At 50.0% G+C, this 14,974-nt stretch overlaps 1 protein-coding gene across 8 annotated transcripts in view; it reads left to right on the top strand.

Moving 5' to 3' along the window:
- The window catches only part of CAMK2G (calcium/calmodulin dependent protein kinase II gamma), a 55,942-nt gene extending 41,135 nt beyond the window's left edge, over window positions 1-14,807 (top strand). For 2 of the 8 annotated variants that reach the window (XM_042960914.1, XM_042960917.1), the window contains 8 exons: window positions 3,523-3,591; window positions 4,730-4,774; window positions 6,616-6,664; window positions 7,879-7,992; window positions 10,019-10,094; window positions 10,464-10,558; window positions 12,092-12,336; window positions 12,782-14,807. In XM_042960914.1, the coding sequence (XP_042816848.1) occupies window positions 3,523-3,591; window positions 4,730-4,774; window positions 6,616-6,664; window positions 7,879-7,992; window positions 10,019-10,094; window positions 10,464-10,558; window positions 12,092-12,324 (681 nt within the window). In that variant the 3' untranslated portion in view covers window positions 12,325-12,336; window positions 12,782-14,807. Of the gene's footprint in view, window positions 1-3,522; window positions 3,592-4,729; window positions 4,775-6,615; window positions 6,665-7,878; window positions 7,993-10,018; window positions 10,095-10,463; window positions 10,567-12,091; window positions 12,337-12,781 lie in introns of those variants that run through there. The other 6 variants (XM_042960912.1, XM_042960918.1, XM_042960913.1 and 3 more) reach the window with 6 other exon arrangements.
- The last annotated feature ends 167 nt before the right edge of the window (window positions 14,808-14,974 follow it).

Below are 14,974 nucleotides of genomic sequence, written 5' to 3'. Positions count from 1 at the left end.
TCAGGCTCCGTGCTGACAGCACAGAGCCTGCTTGGGATTCTCTCTCTCCCTTTCCCTCTGCCCCTCCCCCACTCACTCACTCTGTCTCTCTCTCAAAAATAAATAAATAAAACTTAAAAAAATTTTTTTAATTTAAAATAAATTTAAAAAAGAAGCAGAAGCAGCCCAATTATATTTAGGCTTTCTTTTCCTTTAGATGTAATTTTCAATCCTTTTCAATACTTGTAGTCCCTTTCTTTTCAATTTAATACCGTCCTGAAGATGTCTTCTAAAGTAGAATGCAGGCTTTTGAGGAAAGGAGCATTTATCTGACATGTTCACTGTGCCTAGAATAGTAGTCAGACAACAGATAGGACATGTTCCAAGGGTACTTCTGTCTCCCAGCAAGCTAATTATAAAGTGCTTTCACCTTTTAGACACAGCCTTCTGAGATGTACTTTCAGTGTTCCATGTGGTCTTTATGTTTATGCTCTTGTTTCACATCTGAGCATAAAGTCCATGAGCATCTGGCTGAGGGCTAAAGAATCACTGCTTTCAACATTCCCCCTGGTTCACATCTTGATGTCTTTGTCATCACCGCACTTTTAATCACCAGCACTCCTATTTTCCCATTTCCCACTAATTCCAAAATGCAGTGAGATACTGTAGTCTTATAAATGAGCATGGCCACACTGACAAAGAAAGGGATGCTACCAATTCACTGTTTACCAGATGATTTTCAGAAGCTCAACATTTTTATCTGAAAAGCAGTATAGGGGTGCGGCAAAAAACAAACAAACAAACAAAAAAACTAGGTTCAGAAGTATAATGTCTCTAAAGCTGAGGATGGCCCCGAGTGGCTTTTGCTATTTACCTGGTAGCTGCTTGCCCAAATTTTGGGCAGACCTAGTAATGAGAGAAAATAAATAACCTTATAGGAGAGCCAGCCTTGTAAGCCCAAACCTATCAATTTGCAGCAAAATGTTACCTTCATAAACTTGTGAGTTAATCTCTTCACAAAGCTTTGAGCAATGCTGAGACATTTTAGAATATACTAAATCTGTGTTTGTGAACCTGACAGCAAAGGAGGTCTTCTCCCAGGGTCTGGAGGGATTTGTGTGCCTGGTGGTCTAGGTGCTGTTTTAATCCTTCTGGTGCTGGGCTCCAGGTCTCCTTCTTCCACTCTTTCCTCCTGAGGCAGAGCCCGCGCTGCTGCACTAACCTGCGGCGTCTCTGTGCTTCTCTTCTTACCTCCTCTTTCCCCTTCTCTTTCCCTTTCGCTGTGGTGTGTCCAGAAAAGGAAGTCGAGTTCCAGCGTGCACCTAATGGTGAGCCTTGCCTGCCCACCCATCTGCCTCCTCCATGCTGCCTGCGTGCCCGCCTGCCAGCCACGCAAACCCATTCTGCCATGTGCGTGTGCTTCACTCATCCTCACTGCATGTCTGTGCTGTGTGGGCAAGTGTGGCCTGTCCTGCCAAGCAGGGGCCATTGCCCAAGGTTTCCCGGTGACCTAAAAAACGGGCATCGGAATGTATGGTATGGCACCCCCTGCTGCAGAGCTTGGACTGCCTCCAGCAGCCCAGGGCAGGAAGTGAAGCTAGGAGGGACTCGGAGCCAGGTGGCAGTCACAGGGAGAGACCCTCACTCGCTATTGCTCAGGAGGAGAGGCCCTGCTCACTGGGGCCTCCTGCTACAGACTGGCAGCTGGTGGGCATCTGTGTGGTGGGCAGAGGACCTGGTTGTAGGCTCACAGCCCTGAGCCTTACTCTCGGCCTTTTCCCCTATGCAAGTGCCCATTAACAGGCTGTGCCCAACATTTCATCCTTCCCCACCCACCCCTCAGGAGGAGCAGCTGAAAGAATCCAGAGAGCGTACCTTTCTTTCTCATGGGACACAGACCACCAAGGGGAGGGAGCACAGCAGCCTGAATTGTTATGAAACCATCCATTAAAGCCAGAGGTCGGTCCACCTGGGTGACATCTCAGCCTTCTGCAGATATGGCAGGCTTAAGGGCACCCTGGAGTTCTTGCTCCCTGCCAAGATCTCTGTCTCAGCTAGGCTTTGCAGGGAAGGCAGCCTTATCCAATGAGTCCCAAACAGGTCAGACTTAGTAGCTGAGCTAGGGGGGTGGGGAATAGAAGAGAGCAGAGTTTATGTGAGTTTAGACCCACGTCCTGACTATTCCTGGGACCCCTCTCTTCCAGCCTGCAGAGTTCAGTGGAGTCTGGTAGTACTTGGTACCTGGCTTAAGGTTCCATGCCTAGCACTGGGTTTGGGGACATGTCAGCCATTGACAGCAAGCTAGGGTTGGATGCCTTCAGGTCTGGTCTAAGGAGCCATAAAAGAAGCCTCCAGTCAAGAAGAAGTAGGACAGTCTTGCTAGCTTTCTGTGTGTGTCCTAGGAAGGAAGAAGCACATCCTAACTGCCAATGTGTCCTCATTTGTGCCCTGCACAGAGATGGTAGCTACATGTTTGTCTCTCTGTCTTTTGAAGAACATGCAGGCATCAGGCTGCTCTTTGGTGGCCACTGGCTCCACTGGGACTCCCAGTGATACTGAGTACATTGGTGAGGGTATCATAAGAAGCAGAGGGGATTGTAAGAGGCAAAAGAGCCTCTTATAGATATGGCTCCCCCACCCCGGAGATCAGCCTCCTTCCTTCCTCACCATCCTCCCCCACCTTCCTTGCTGTGCCATTCAGTATAACATTTCAAAAGGCAAGGAGATATCCCAGTGGTCTGCTGCTGTTAGGAATGTTGGCCCGCTAGGCAGCCTACTCTCCCGGGGGCTGGGTTCTGGGACCATAGCCACAGCCACCCACCCTGGATTCACCTGCCCTGCCTTGGAGTTCTGCTCTCACTCCCAGTTGAGCAAATCCAAGATTTATCAGGCAGAAAATATATCTGTGCCAACTGCATAGCCTTGTCTCTGCTCCCTGGGGGCAGTGGGTGCATTCTGTATCCAAAGTCACATTCCCCCCCTTTCCTCTAGGCGAGGAAATCTCGCCACCATCTTCTAGGCGAGGTTTTTTTTTTTCTCTTCATGTTCCTCCTCTTTTCAGATCAGGCTCCGAGCTGATGTTTTAAGGGAAAGGAAATGCAGGTGGCAGGTTGAAAGGGCAGCAGGAGACTGCCCACAGATAGGGGACCCAGAGTTTCTGAATTTTGTTCTGCTCTCTTATAAACCACCCTTCTTTTTCCCTGTAAAATAAGAAGATCCTGAATTTCTTTGAGCGAAGTATGATTGTGCAGTGACGTGGCATCTGACATAAGCAGAGATTTCTGGAGAGATGCTTTAAAACAAGCCTCTGGGCTAATCCCACCTTAAGGATGCTTCCAGAGCTAGGTCTCTGGGCCTCTCCCAATACTCCCCTCCTCGGATTGATCATCTCTCCGACCATTGCTCCCATCCACATAGTATTATGGAGGCCACCTCAGGCCTAGCTCCTCCGGGCCAGGCCGGGGGGCAAGGGAGGTCTGGGAGTCGAACCTGAGCAGCTTTGGTAACTCTAGAGGAACTAAACCATCTGTTTTCTTGTCTCAGCCACAGAGCAACAACAAAAACAGTCTCGTAAGCCCAGCCCAAGAGCCCGCGCCCTTGCAGACGGCCATGGTACCTCCTGACTACGGCTTCTCCGCCCCTGCCCCTGGCTGCCTCCCGCTCCTTCTCCCTTCCTCTTCTTGCCCTCCCTCCCAGGCCTCCTTGGCCCTTTCCTTCTAGTCCCTATAGAGCAGGCTGCTTTGTGTACTGCCCTGTGGGCCCCTTCCCCTCATTGTCCCATGTGGCCATGCTCCTTCCTGCACTGCACAACTGCTGCTCCTGCTCCTTTCGCTTTTGGGGGGGAAGAGTGGTCAGGGCTCTCAGCTAAACCTCTCAGCCCCAGGCTGGGCCCCCATGGGTCTGCTGTGGGAGCCGGGAAGGTGAGTGGCTTATAAAAGAAGAGGGTAGGAGCTTTCTTCGGACCTGCACTTCGGTTCTTAGAGGCTCCTTGTAAAATCTGCCTCGGCTTCTCCTTTGCAAAGCCTTGAACAAGAAGGAGGGCTGGGGTCCCTTACCTCTGGATGGTGCTGAGGTCTCTGAGTTCCTGGAGAGCCCCATGCTGGGGGCACTGTGTGCTCCCAGAGCACCTTCTGCTAGTGGTGGCTAACTAGAGAGTTAGCATGGGGGGTGACTGGGAGAGAAGGAGGGATAATTGTGCCTGCAGACCCGGACCCTCGTGCTGCCTTATGGCACAACAGGGACAGGAACTCTGGGGAAAGGTGGTAAAGCAAGCAGCTCTCTGGGCTCAGCTTGCTGAGGGGCCATCCTGGGTCTTTCTGGGAGACTAGTCTACTCTCCCTGTGTCCCTTCCTCCTACATACTCCTTGATGAATGCTGTTGGCAGCACCTGGCCTGGACCCTCAGCCCCACAGCTCCTCCAGTGTACCTGTCCCGTGGGAAAGAACACTCAGATCTAGCAGGAATCAAGGAATCAGGAACAGAGGCCCTTGACCTCTCAGCTTCCCTGGTACCTGCTTTTGTTAAGTGCCAGGCCTCTCCTCCTTTCTCAGCCAGTGCTGTCCCCTAAATCTGGGGTTTCCCAGCTGTCTGGGACCCAGTTGAGCCAGGATATTTTGTCTTGTGGGAATGGCTGGTGGGCAGGCCTCAGTGGTCATCATAGGGTCTGTGATGGGATAAGGATAGGGTCCCTCAGGGAAAAGCTGTAGGTCTGTCCTGAGGTCAAGAGGGTAATTTTCATCTTCTCTCACAGGAGCCACAAACCACCGTGGTGCACAATGCTACAGATGGGATCAAGGTGAGTGGCTCCTGAGCTGGTCTCCTGCTTTATGGATCAGCAGGAAACAGGTGGGCTGGATCACAGGGTCTATGGGTCCTGAAGATGGCAGATGACGGGCCACACCTCGAGGCCACAGTATGTGTGGAGTCCAGGCTGGGAATACCGTGCATCTGTTTGTTTCCTGGACAGCAGTATACTTCAGGCTCTATAGTCAGGCAGGCCTGGGTTTGAATCTGGGGCCACTGTCACTCTGGTGCTCTGCACTTCAATTTGCTTCTCTGTAAATTGAGGATAATAATAATTAAATCTTACTCCATGACTTGTGAGGCTTAAATGGCAGCAATTAGCTAGAAAAACAGACTAGAGTATAACCAGACCCTTAGAACATCCTCCATTGCCTCCCCCTCTATGCCCTCAGTAACTTTGTCTTATTTTCACTACTCATGACAAGATAAAAATCTCTCTCCACAGGTGTGGGGGAGGCAGATAATAAACCAAAAACCAAATAAGTAAGATAAAATCCAGTAGTGGTAAATGCTATGAAGAAAATGATACAAAGTAAAAAAAGGGGGGGTGAACAAGGCCTTTAATTAAGTGGTCAGGGAAGAACTTCCCTCAAGAGGTGATTTTTGAGCTAAAAACTAAACAATAGGAAGGAGACAGCTGGGCTGACTCTGGAGCAGAATGCCGTAGACAGGCAGGCTGCAAGTGTAGGAGCTTAGCATGTATACAGAACAGAGGAAATGAAGCAGAGCCTAGAGCATGGAGCCAGGGGAGAGTGGCATGGGGGGGAGGGGGGGAAGGGGCGGGGGGGGGGAGGATGCGGGTGGCACAGGGAAGAGGGAAGGGAGTGGCGGGGGCAGGGGGAAGGGGGGCAGGGTGATGATGTTGGAGAAGCAGGCAGGCCTGCTTCGTAGGACTTCATAGTAGTTTGCATTTTATTCCAGCAGTCAGGAGAAGCTATTGGAGGTTCTTAGCAGGAGAGTCATATAGTGTAATTTACACTTTGAAAAGCCCCTCTGGCTGTGTTATGGGCAAGAGCTTTAGGGAGGTAGGCAAGTATGGATGCAGGGGGCCCAGGAAGCTATTGTAGTTCAGGTCCCAGATGTTGGTAACTTGGAATCAAATAGTAGCTGTGCATTTAAAGAGAAGGGGTAGAGGTGCCAGGCTGGCTGGCTCAGTTGGTGGAGCATGTGACTCTTGATCTTGGGGTAGTGAGTTCGAGTCCCATACTGGGTGTAGAGTTACTTAAACATAAAATCTTTTTTAAAAAAAAATGAAGAGTTAAGAGACAGGACTTACTTTGGAGGTAGAACTAAGAGATTTGAATTTAGATTGGATAATTAAGATATAAGAGAAAGAGGGGTGCCTGGGTGGCTCAGTTGGTTAAGCTTCCTACTTGATTTCAGCTCAGGTCACAATCTCAGGGGTTGTAAGTTCGAGCCCCGCATCGGGCCCTGTGCTGACAGCTCAGAGCCTGCTTGGGATTCTCTCTCTCCTCTCTCACCACCCCTCTCTACTTGTGCGTTCTCTCTCTCTCTCTCTCTCTCTCTCAAAATAAATGAATAAACATTTTTAAAAAATAGAAAGCAAAGATTCAACCTAGAATCAAACCTAGAAGGTGACTGTAGGTTTTAACAACAAGATAGATATTGTCATTTACTGAGTTGGGGAAGACTTGGGAGGGGATCTGGGAACCCAGGGTGTTATAAAAGTCAGATGGCAAGGGTGAAAATAGAACTTCCTATGATTCTTCCTTGCACCTCCTGTAGGAGCACATACTCTGCTTCTGTTTTGCTCAGTTTCTCTGGTTTCCAAGGGCCTGAGTGTTATAGAAACATGTTCTTTTTGGCCTACAGGGCTCCACAGAGAGCTGCAACACCACCACAGAAGATGAAGACCTCAAAGGTAGGTGCTGGCAGGGTTGGGAAGGGACCCTAGCAGTGTCCCTGGTACCTTGGCTCCAGTGGGGCACCTGTCTTGTCTGTCCCCAGAACTGAGAATGGTGACTCCTTAGACTCTAGGAGAGGGCTTGGAATAAAAGCTACTCTCTGTGGGTTGTGAGGTCCCTGTCTGGCCTGGCTGGGCTAGGCAAGAGGCTTCTCTTTTTTGACCCCAGGTCTGGAATAGCTAACCTAGAGGTTTTCCTAAGCCTTTCCAGGGCCAGGGCTCAGAGAACTGTTCCTGTTGCTGATAATGATGTGACATCGCTGTACAGGGACATCCTGAGCCCCTGCAGAAGTAGCCCTTAAATATAGTGAGTCATTAGTAGGGTGACCAATGGTCCCAATTTCCCTAGGACTGAGGTGATTCCCAGAATGTGGAACTTTCAGTTTTAAAACTAGAACGGTCCTGGGCACGTTGGGATCAGTCACTCTCATCACAAAGTCTTGACATGAATGATGGAGCCAGAACCACATTTGGCCATATCCAGGTGGTCCTGTGAGGACCACCACCCTAAGCTTGGGCCTGGCCAGGAGGGCCAGGGGGTGTGGGAGGGCGTGGCAGGCCAGACCCCTGGGAATCTCTGCCCTGCTCTTTGGTTTGGCCTCCTGGAATTGTTCCCTTTGCCACAGTAAGTGGCCTGAGGCCAGGCTCTCAGAAAAGATGGAGAAATGCTGCAGGACAGAGCTAAGAGAACACACACAGGAGCAGTAAGGGGGCAATAAACCTTTGGGAACGAAAAAAAAAATAGAGAGCATAAATGTATAAAGCAATAAACAACAGTACCTCTAGGGCTGCTGGGATTAAGGCCAGAGCAATTCAGTTCTGGTGATGCTGGTGGAGTCAGTGGCTCCTTCACTGCTGGGCTCTTGACCTTGTAGCCTAGCGCCCTAGAACATCTTCCCTGGGAGCAGGGGTCCTTGTACAGTCTGTTTGAAGGCTCCTCTGTAAGCCACAAGCCCAAGTCTGTGCACCTTCCCGGGGCTCTCAGCTGGGAGGCCTCTCTGGCAGAGGCGGCAGCGTGGGATGTGGTCCAGTGTCCACAGCAGCCCGAGGCGTTGCCTTGCCCCAGCTCTGCAGTGCCACGGGCTTGGGTCCTGTCTGGCTTGCTCGCTCACCTGCCTTGTTCTGTTTGTTTTGGCTGCTCTGCCTTGCCCTGCCCTGCCCTGGCTGGCTAGCTGCCCCGCTCCGCACTGGGAATGGCAGCTCGGTGCCTGAAGGACGGAGCTCCCGGGACAGAACAGCCCCCTCTGCAGGCATGCAGCCCCAGCCTTCTCTCTGCTCCTCAGCCAGTAAGTGTGAGGGAGGCACAATCTGGCTTCTGTCTCCCTGGCTCGTCCTGAAGCCCCTCAGGGATACCCCCCAGAGCTGTCAGCCCAGCCCAGCTATCTGTCTTAGTAAGCTTGGGGAGCTCGGCCTCTGCTGGGTGGGGGAGCTGATTGGAGGTGCTGTTAATACCAGGCAGGGGCCCCTGGGACCAGAGCCCAAAGACATAAAGAAGAGTGGGTGGAAGAACATGGCATTGTGGGAAGGAATAGAAAGCCACTGGGATATTCAGTGGGCCTTGCCTCAGCAACGAGCCAGGAAGAAAGGCTGAGTCAGAAATCAGGTCAAAGGTGGTGGGAGCGGGGATGATGGTGAAATTGCCATAAGCCAAGAACCGTGTTGGGATTTGGTGTTTCCTGAGGCTCAGCACATCATATTAAGAGCATGAGGCTTGGAGTGAGACAGACTGAGTTTAAATCCCAGCTTCAAAATGTGTGAAGTAGCTTAAACCTCCCAGAGCCTCAGCTTCTTTATCTGTATAATGGGAATAAAATAGCACCTACCTGATAGCACTGTTATGAAAATAAATGAGATAGTAGAATGTCTTGATATGATGCCTTGCTGGATTAATGGTAGCTCATATTTTTATTTTAAGTTGTGTCTGTGTAGAGGATGCCTTTGTCTGCTTCTTTTCCTTCTATTATCTGTCCTTTTAAAGTTTCTAAACACAATCCTCTTCACCCTTAGGGCCCCAGTCAGGTCCTGCAAATGGGTTTGGTGGGTTGGAGAGGGGGTGTGTATGAGTGTGTGTGTGTGTGTGTGTGTGTGTGTGTGTGTGTGTGTTCACATACCTGCTTGCCTCTAGAAAGTGGATACAGCTCGTTTGTTCCCCTAAGATGCTGCTTACTCACCTGGAGCTGCCTCCGTGACAGTACTGGTGGCTATGGGGCCACCACCTGGCTGTATCTTTGGCTGCACTGCCCTCTCCCAGCTGTGCCTCTTGGCTGTGCTGTTCTAATGCTCGCATTTGTCTTGCAGCCTCTCGCTCCTGTGAGGAAAGGCTTGTGGCCTGGGCCAGCCCGGGGCTCTGGTCAGGGTTGGCCTGAGCTCAGCCTGAGCCCTCTCTTACCCTGGTGGCCTCTGCTGATAGTGGTGCTCCCTGTCAGTGAGCTGCCTGTGAGTGTAGGATGCCACCAAAAGTCCCTTGACTTTGGATAGGGTGGAGGTGGGGGGCTCTTTGGGCACCAGTTCTGCCTGCTGTCATTCTGAACCTCGTCTCAGTTTTCTTGGGGGACGCATCCTGGCATGAGAGCTGGTACGAGATTTAGAGCTATTCTAAGGCTCGTCCAGGGTAAATGGAGCCATCTCTCTGGTGAGAGGCTCTGTTTAAAAAGAGTGTTTATAGTTCCAAGATCCTTTATCCCAGAAAAGCCCTGTGGAGGAGATGAGCAGGGTAAAGAGAATTAAGCATCTGTCCCAGGGCTCTGTTCATCCTTGTGGAGCCCTCATCCTTGGCTAGGTTCTGCTCTCAGGCTGGCTGTTGCCCACGACTAGGTTCTGGACCACTGAATGAGGGCTGGGGTGGTGTAGTGGTGGTGGTAATTGAGACCTGACTGAGCCCCTTCAGGTGAGAGAAGTAAGTGGGTGGTGGAAACAGCCATATCAGGAGATGCTTCTTAGGCTGAATGTGCTGGGGATGGGGTAGAGAGTCTGGTCAGAGTATTCATGATGGCTAGGCTCCTCAACTGTAAAAGACAAGAGTGTTTTTTGCATCCTGGTTGTTGATGGAGAGGGAGACAAAGGCCAGGGAGCCATAACCAGTGGGTGGGCTTCAGGAGGAGGGGGCCATTAGCTCTACAGACAACAGAGAAGGAATGAAGAGAAAAGTGGGCTCACTCTTCTGCAGAGGGCCTTAATGTTAAAGACAGAGAAGAGGGATGTCTTTGTCACAGAGATCACAGGGGATTCTCTGAAGGATTGGGGAGGGTTCTCTGTCACTTGGGAGCTCCTCAATCCCGTGCAGGTAAATTGCTGGATTTTTCCCCCCCGCAGTGCGGAAACAGGAGATCATTAAGATCACAGAACAACTGATTGAGGCCATCAACAATGGGGACTTTGAAGCCTACACGTGAGTAGAGACCCATTTCCTTGAGACCCAAGTCAACTCTAGAAGCCTTCCCTCTTCCCCAAAATCAGCTTGGACCCTGGGAAAAGGGAAGGCTGGGCCTTGGGCACAATGCTTGAATTAAATACCAGGCCCTTGGGCTGGAATCCCTCCCAGATAGATACCCTATGATAATACCCCACCCCCACCCACCCCCATTCCCCACCCCTGCCATGGTGTCTTGGTGGTGGGCTGAGAGGGTAAGACCCTAAGATCTTAGCCATCTTGTCAGACCTAGCCCGCAGCTAACATGCTGCAGGACAGACATCACTGACAAGGAAGAAAGACAAGTAATCCTATAGGAGACTGACAGGCTATTTTTTTTTTCTGCAGGAAGATTTGCGATCCAGGCCTCACTTCCTTTGAACCCGAGGCCCTTGGTAACCTCGTGGAGGGGATGGATTTCCATAAGTTTTACTTTGAGAATCGTGAGTGGGTTCGTGCTGCTGATATACTCCTGCCTGACCCTTTACCCCCTTTGCCTCTGTCCCTGCTCACCATCTCCTCTTCCCAGTTGCCTGCTTTTCCCTTATTTGACCTGCTTGGCTGCACCTTGTTCTATGTGTTTGCTTCCTTGTGCCCTGAGGATGGTCTTAAACTGACACCTTTGAAGGACTTGCTTCAGAGCCCCACGTGCCCCGTCATTCTGCAGCTGCTTTGTGGCACAATCAGGGTCACGATTTCTTTAAGCCTCACCTCTTTCCACAATGACTGGAAACCACTGAAATTAGGTTGAGATGACGTCAGCAAGTAGTAATGAAGCTCTGTATGTATAGATTTCACAGTAGAGGAAATTAAAACCAGGATAAGAATGTACAAGCAAGTAGCAGGGCACTGTGGGTGATTTGTGAGATCAGAAGTTGTGGCTAGGGGCCTCCTGAATATGGAGGGAAGTAGTCCTGGCTGAGGGGCTGTACACTCTGGACTCTGGACAGTTCGTGGAAGTTCCAGGGAATAAGAAGATGAATCACCACCTCCTCCTGTCTTTCTCTCCACTTTCTAGCACCCTCCTCCTCCCTATTTTTTTTTTTTTTTTCTTTTCTTTCCCATTTTATCCTGGGCCTTCCCCCATCCTGCCCTGAGGTTTTTTTTTTGTTTGTTTTTTTGTTTGTTTTTTGTTTTTTTGTGGCTTTTTTTTTTGTCACAGTTTTTTTCTACTAACTACCATCCTCTCCATGTCGGCTGCAAATGTAAACCCTTGGCTATCTAAGTAATTCTGTTAGCCAGAAGCAGTTACAGAGATTATAGAAGCCCTAGGGAGGGTCTCAGGTAGACCCTGTCTAACATTTGAAATGAATCAAAATGTGAATCTCATTAAAAGCAACACAGTTCACAGTGTTCGCTGATAATGGCAATCCAACTTCTTTTGGCCTTCCCGCAGCAGAATCTGGGAACCCTAGGAATATCCTGAGCTTGGTGCTTTGGTGATTCTATTTTAACTTTGGACATTTTTTTTTTCCAAATCACAAATCAATTTTGAAATCTTAAGCTCTTGATTTTGCTCTGCAGCCAGTTAGGGACAAGCCAACCCTTACGAAATCTAAACATCGGCCTGGAAGAATGGAAAGATCATAGGCTTTAGTTAGGAGTCAGATGGTCCTGAGTTCAAATGTTGTGTGATTTGGGAAAATTACTTAACCTCCTTGAGCCTGCTTCATTATTTCATAATAAAGAAAATAATATTGACCAAGAAATAATAGTTTATGTATGTAAAACCCCTAGTGCAATGTCTGATTAAAGTAGTAGTTGCTATTATCATTGTTCTCCACCTCTTTCTTCCATTTGGATAACTGAGACTACTGTTATGGGGTTTCCTGGCCTTTGGTGTATGGGGGACTTAGGGACTCCCAGAACGGTTGCTGGAAAAGAGGGTGAGACCTGGAAGAGCAGGCTGGGAGGAAAATGTCAGTGCCCAGGCCTGATGCCCTCCTACCTACTGCACTCTGCCTTGCCCCCTGCAGTTCTATCCAAGAACAGCAAGCCCATCCACACCACCATCCTGAACCCGCACGTCCACGTGATTGGGGAGGACGCAGCTTGCATCGCCTACATCCGCCTCACCCAGTACATCGATGGGCAGGGTCGGCCTCGCACCAGCCAGTCGGAGGAGACCCGGGTCTGGCACCGCCGGGATGGCAAGTGGCTCAATGTCCACTATCACTGCTCAGGAGCCCCTGCTGCACCGCTGCAGTGAGCTCAGCCACAGGTGCACCTGGTGGGGGGGGTGAGGAGGGGGACAGATGGGATCAGAGGAGGAAGAGGAGGTTGAGAAGTGGCACTAGGGGAAGAGATATGGATCATCCCAGGGGAGTGGCAAAGGCTGTCAGACAGACTTGTGTCTGGCCCTAGGACTCTAAGTTGGGTGACTTTGGACAGGTTACTTCCCTACCCTAAGCCTGTTTCCTTAGCTGTCAAAAAAGAGAGAAAGAGTGGTACCTACTTCATTGAGTTGTAAGGATTAAATAAGATACTCAGAAGTAAAGCATTTGCTTAGCAAATGTGAAGCAATGTTATATTTAAATGCTAGCTTCTCCCCCATCCTCCACCTTCTCAGGCAGACTTGGCCACGTGTCTAGTGTGTTTAAGTCCCTGGAACTCATCTGTGTGCTTATTGTCCTTTGTTCTGTTACCACGTCTGTCCTCTTTGACAGGGGCATTAGGAGATCCCAGCCGGAGGTCAAACCTTCGCAGCCAGTGGCTCTGGAGGGCCTGAGTGACAGCGGCAGTCCTGTTCGTTTGAGGTTTAAAACAATTAAATTACAAAGCGGCAGCAGCCAATGCACGCCCCTGCATGCAGCCCTCCCGCCCGCCCTTCGTGTCTGTCTCTGCTGTACCGAGGTGTTTTTTACATTTAAGAAAAAAAAAGAAAAAAAGATTGTTTAAAAAAAAAATGGAATCCATACCATGATGCGTTTTAAAACCACCGATAGCCCTTGGGCTGGCAAGAAGGCAGGAGTTTGTGTGACACCCGTCCTGGCATGAGCAGCCGGCTCACCCACCAGCCCTGAAGAGGTGAGCTCGGCCTCTGGCCTCCGTGGACTCAGGGGACCAGGCAAGAACTCTGACAGAGCTTTAGGGGCTGTGATGTGATTGCAGCCCCTGAGGTGGCCTGCCTGCCCCAGGTCTAGGAATGGACTTCTTCTGAACTTGCATAGCGCCTAGAATGAGGCTGATGAGAACATCGTGGCCATCAGACCTACTTGTGAGAGAACACAGAGCTCCCAGCCTGCTGTGGAGGCAGCTGAGAAGCAGTGGCCTCGGGACTGAGGGCCTGGACGTTGCTGTACTGTTCCATTTAGTGTAGAAAGGAAGAGAATTGGTGCTGCAGAAGTGTGTCCGCCACAAAGCTGTTGAGAAACCTCGTGTTAGTCTGACATGTACTCACTTACTCATCCATTTCTATAGGATGCACAATGCACGTGGGCCCTGATACTGAGGCCCAATACCTGCAGCTGGGAAAGGGGAGGGGTTGCTGCTTTGCTTTGTGTTTGTTTTCTTATAACTTAGCAAGGAGAGAGCCAGGCCCTGGTCAGGGCTCCCCTTGCTGCCTTTGGCAGTTCTGTTTCTGTGCTGATTTGGACCATCTTTGTCTTGACTTTTCATTGTGGTGGTCCCCGTGCTGACCCTCATCTGGGCCTGGGCCCTCTGCCAAGTGCCCCTGTGGGATGGGAGGAGTGAGGCAGCGGGATTGAGTTGATGGTTGTTTCTATGCATTCAGGCTGCCCTCAGGACTGCCTCCCTTCTTACTCTTCCCTTGCTGCACGCCCATCTCTTTACCTGTCTTTGAGATTGACCTGACTGCTCTGGCAAGAAGAGATGTTCTCTTTAAAGAGGCCTCTCTACTGACCAACTGAAGTATATGACTTACTGCTGGACAATCTGCATGGGCATCACCCCCCCTCACCTGCATGTACCCAAAAGAGGTGTCCAGAGCCAAGGCTCCTACATTCATTGTCCCTCTCTGTGCTCAAGGAGTTCCATTCCAGGAAGGAAAGATCTATCTATACCCTAAGCAGATAGCAGAGAAGATAATGGAGGAGCAACTGGTCATGGCCTTGGTTTCCCCCAGAACAACTATGCAGACTTATCTGCACAAATATCTGCACTATTGGGGGAAAGGTGGGTAAATCCCAGCTTCCTGAACTATCTTCAGGAAGCACAGGAGCTGGGAGAAGAGGCAGAGCTACAGGTTTACCTTGGAGCCAGCTGAGAAGAGAGCAGACTCACAGGTGCTGGTGCTTGGGTTTAGCCAGGCTCCTCTGAGCACCTCATGCATGCCTCAGCCCCTGGGCCCCAGCCCTTTCTTGCCCTGCAGCCTGCAGTACCAGCACGCAGACGCCTTCACCACAGGGTTTGGTTTTGCTGGCTTGAAGACAAATGGTCTTAGAGTTCATTAAGACCCATAGCTTCATATGGCTGCTCCAGCCCCACTTCTTAGCATTCTTATTCCTCTTCTGGGGCTAATGTCAGCATCTATAGACAATAGACTATAAAAAAAAAAAAAAATCACCTTTTAAACAGGAAATGGAAGGCATTTGATGCAGAATTTTTGCATGATGACATAGAAATAATTTAAAAATAGTTAGTGTTTGTTCTGAATGTTGGTAGACCCTTCATAGCTTTGTTACAATGAAACCTTGAACTGAAGATATTTAATAAAATAACCTTTAAACAGTCCATTGTGTTACTGCTGTTGGAAGCTTATGGCCAAAGGCTGATTTGAGCAGCCTGGGTTACAAGCCTTCAGATGAGGAGAAGTAGCTTCTCCCACTCCCTTTGGGCCCACTTTAAAATAAAACTTCCTCAAACTCATCAACCTCCAACTGGTCCACTGGGCTGCTGAG

The sequence above is a fragment of the Panthera tigris genome, chromosome D2 (genome assembly GCF_018350195.1).
Source record: "Panthera tigris isolate Pti1 chromosome D2, P.tigris_Pti1_mat1.1, whole genome shotgun sequence".
In the NCBI taxonomy this organism is placed as follows: Eukaryota; Metazoa; Chordata; class Mammalia; order Carnivora; family Felidae; genus Panthera; species Panthera tigris.
This window is presented reverse-complemented; position numbering and strand designations above follow the sequence as displayed.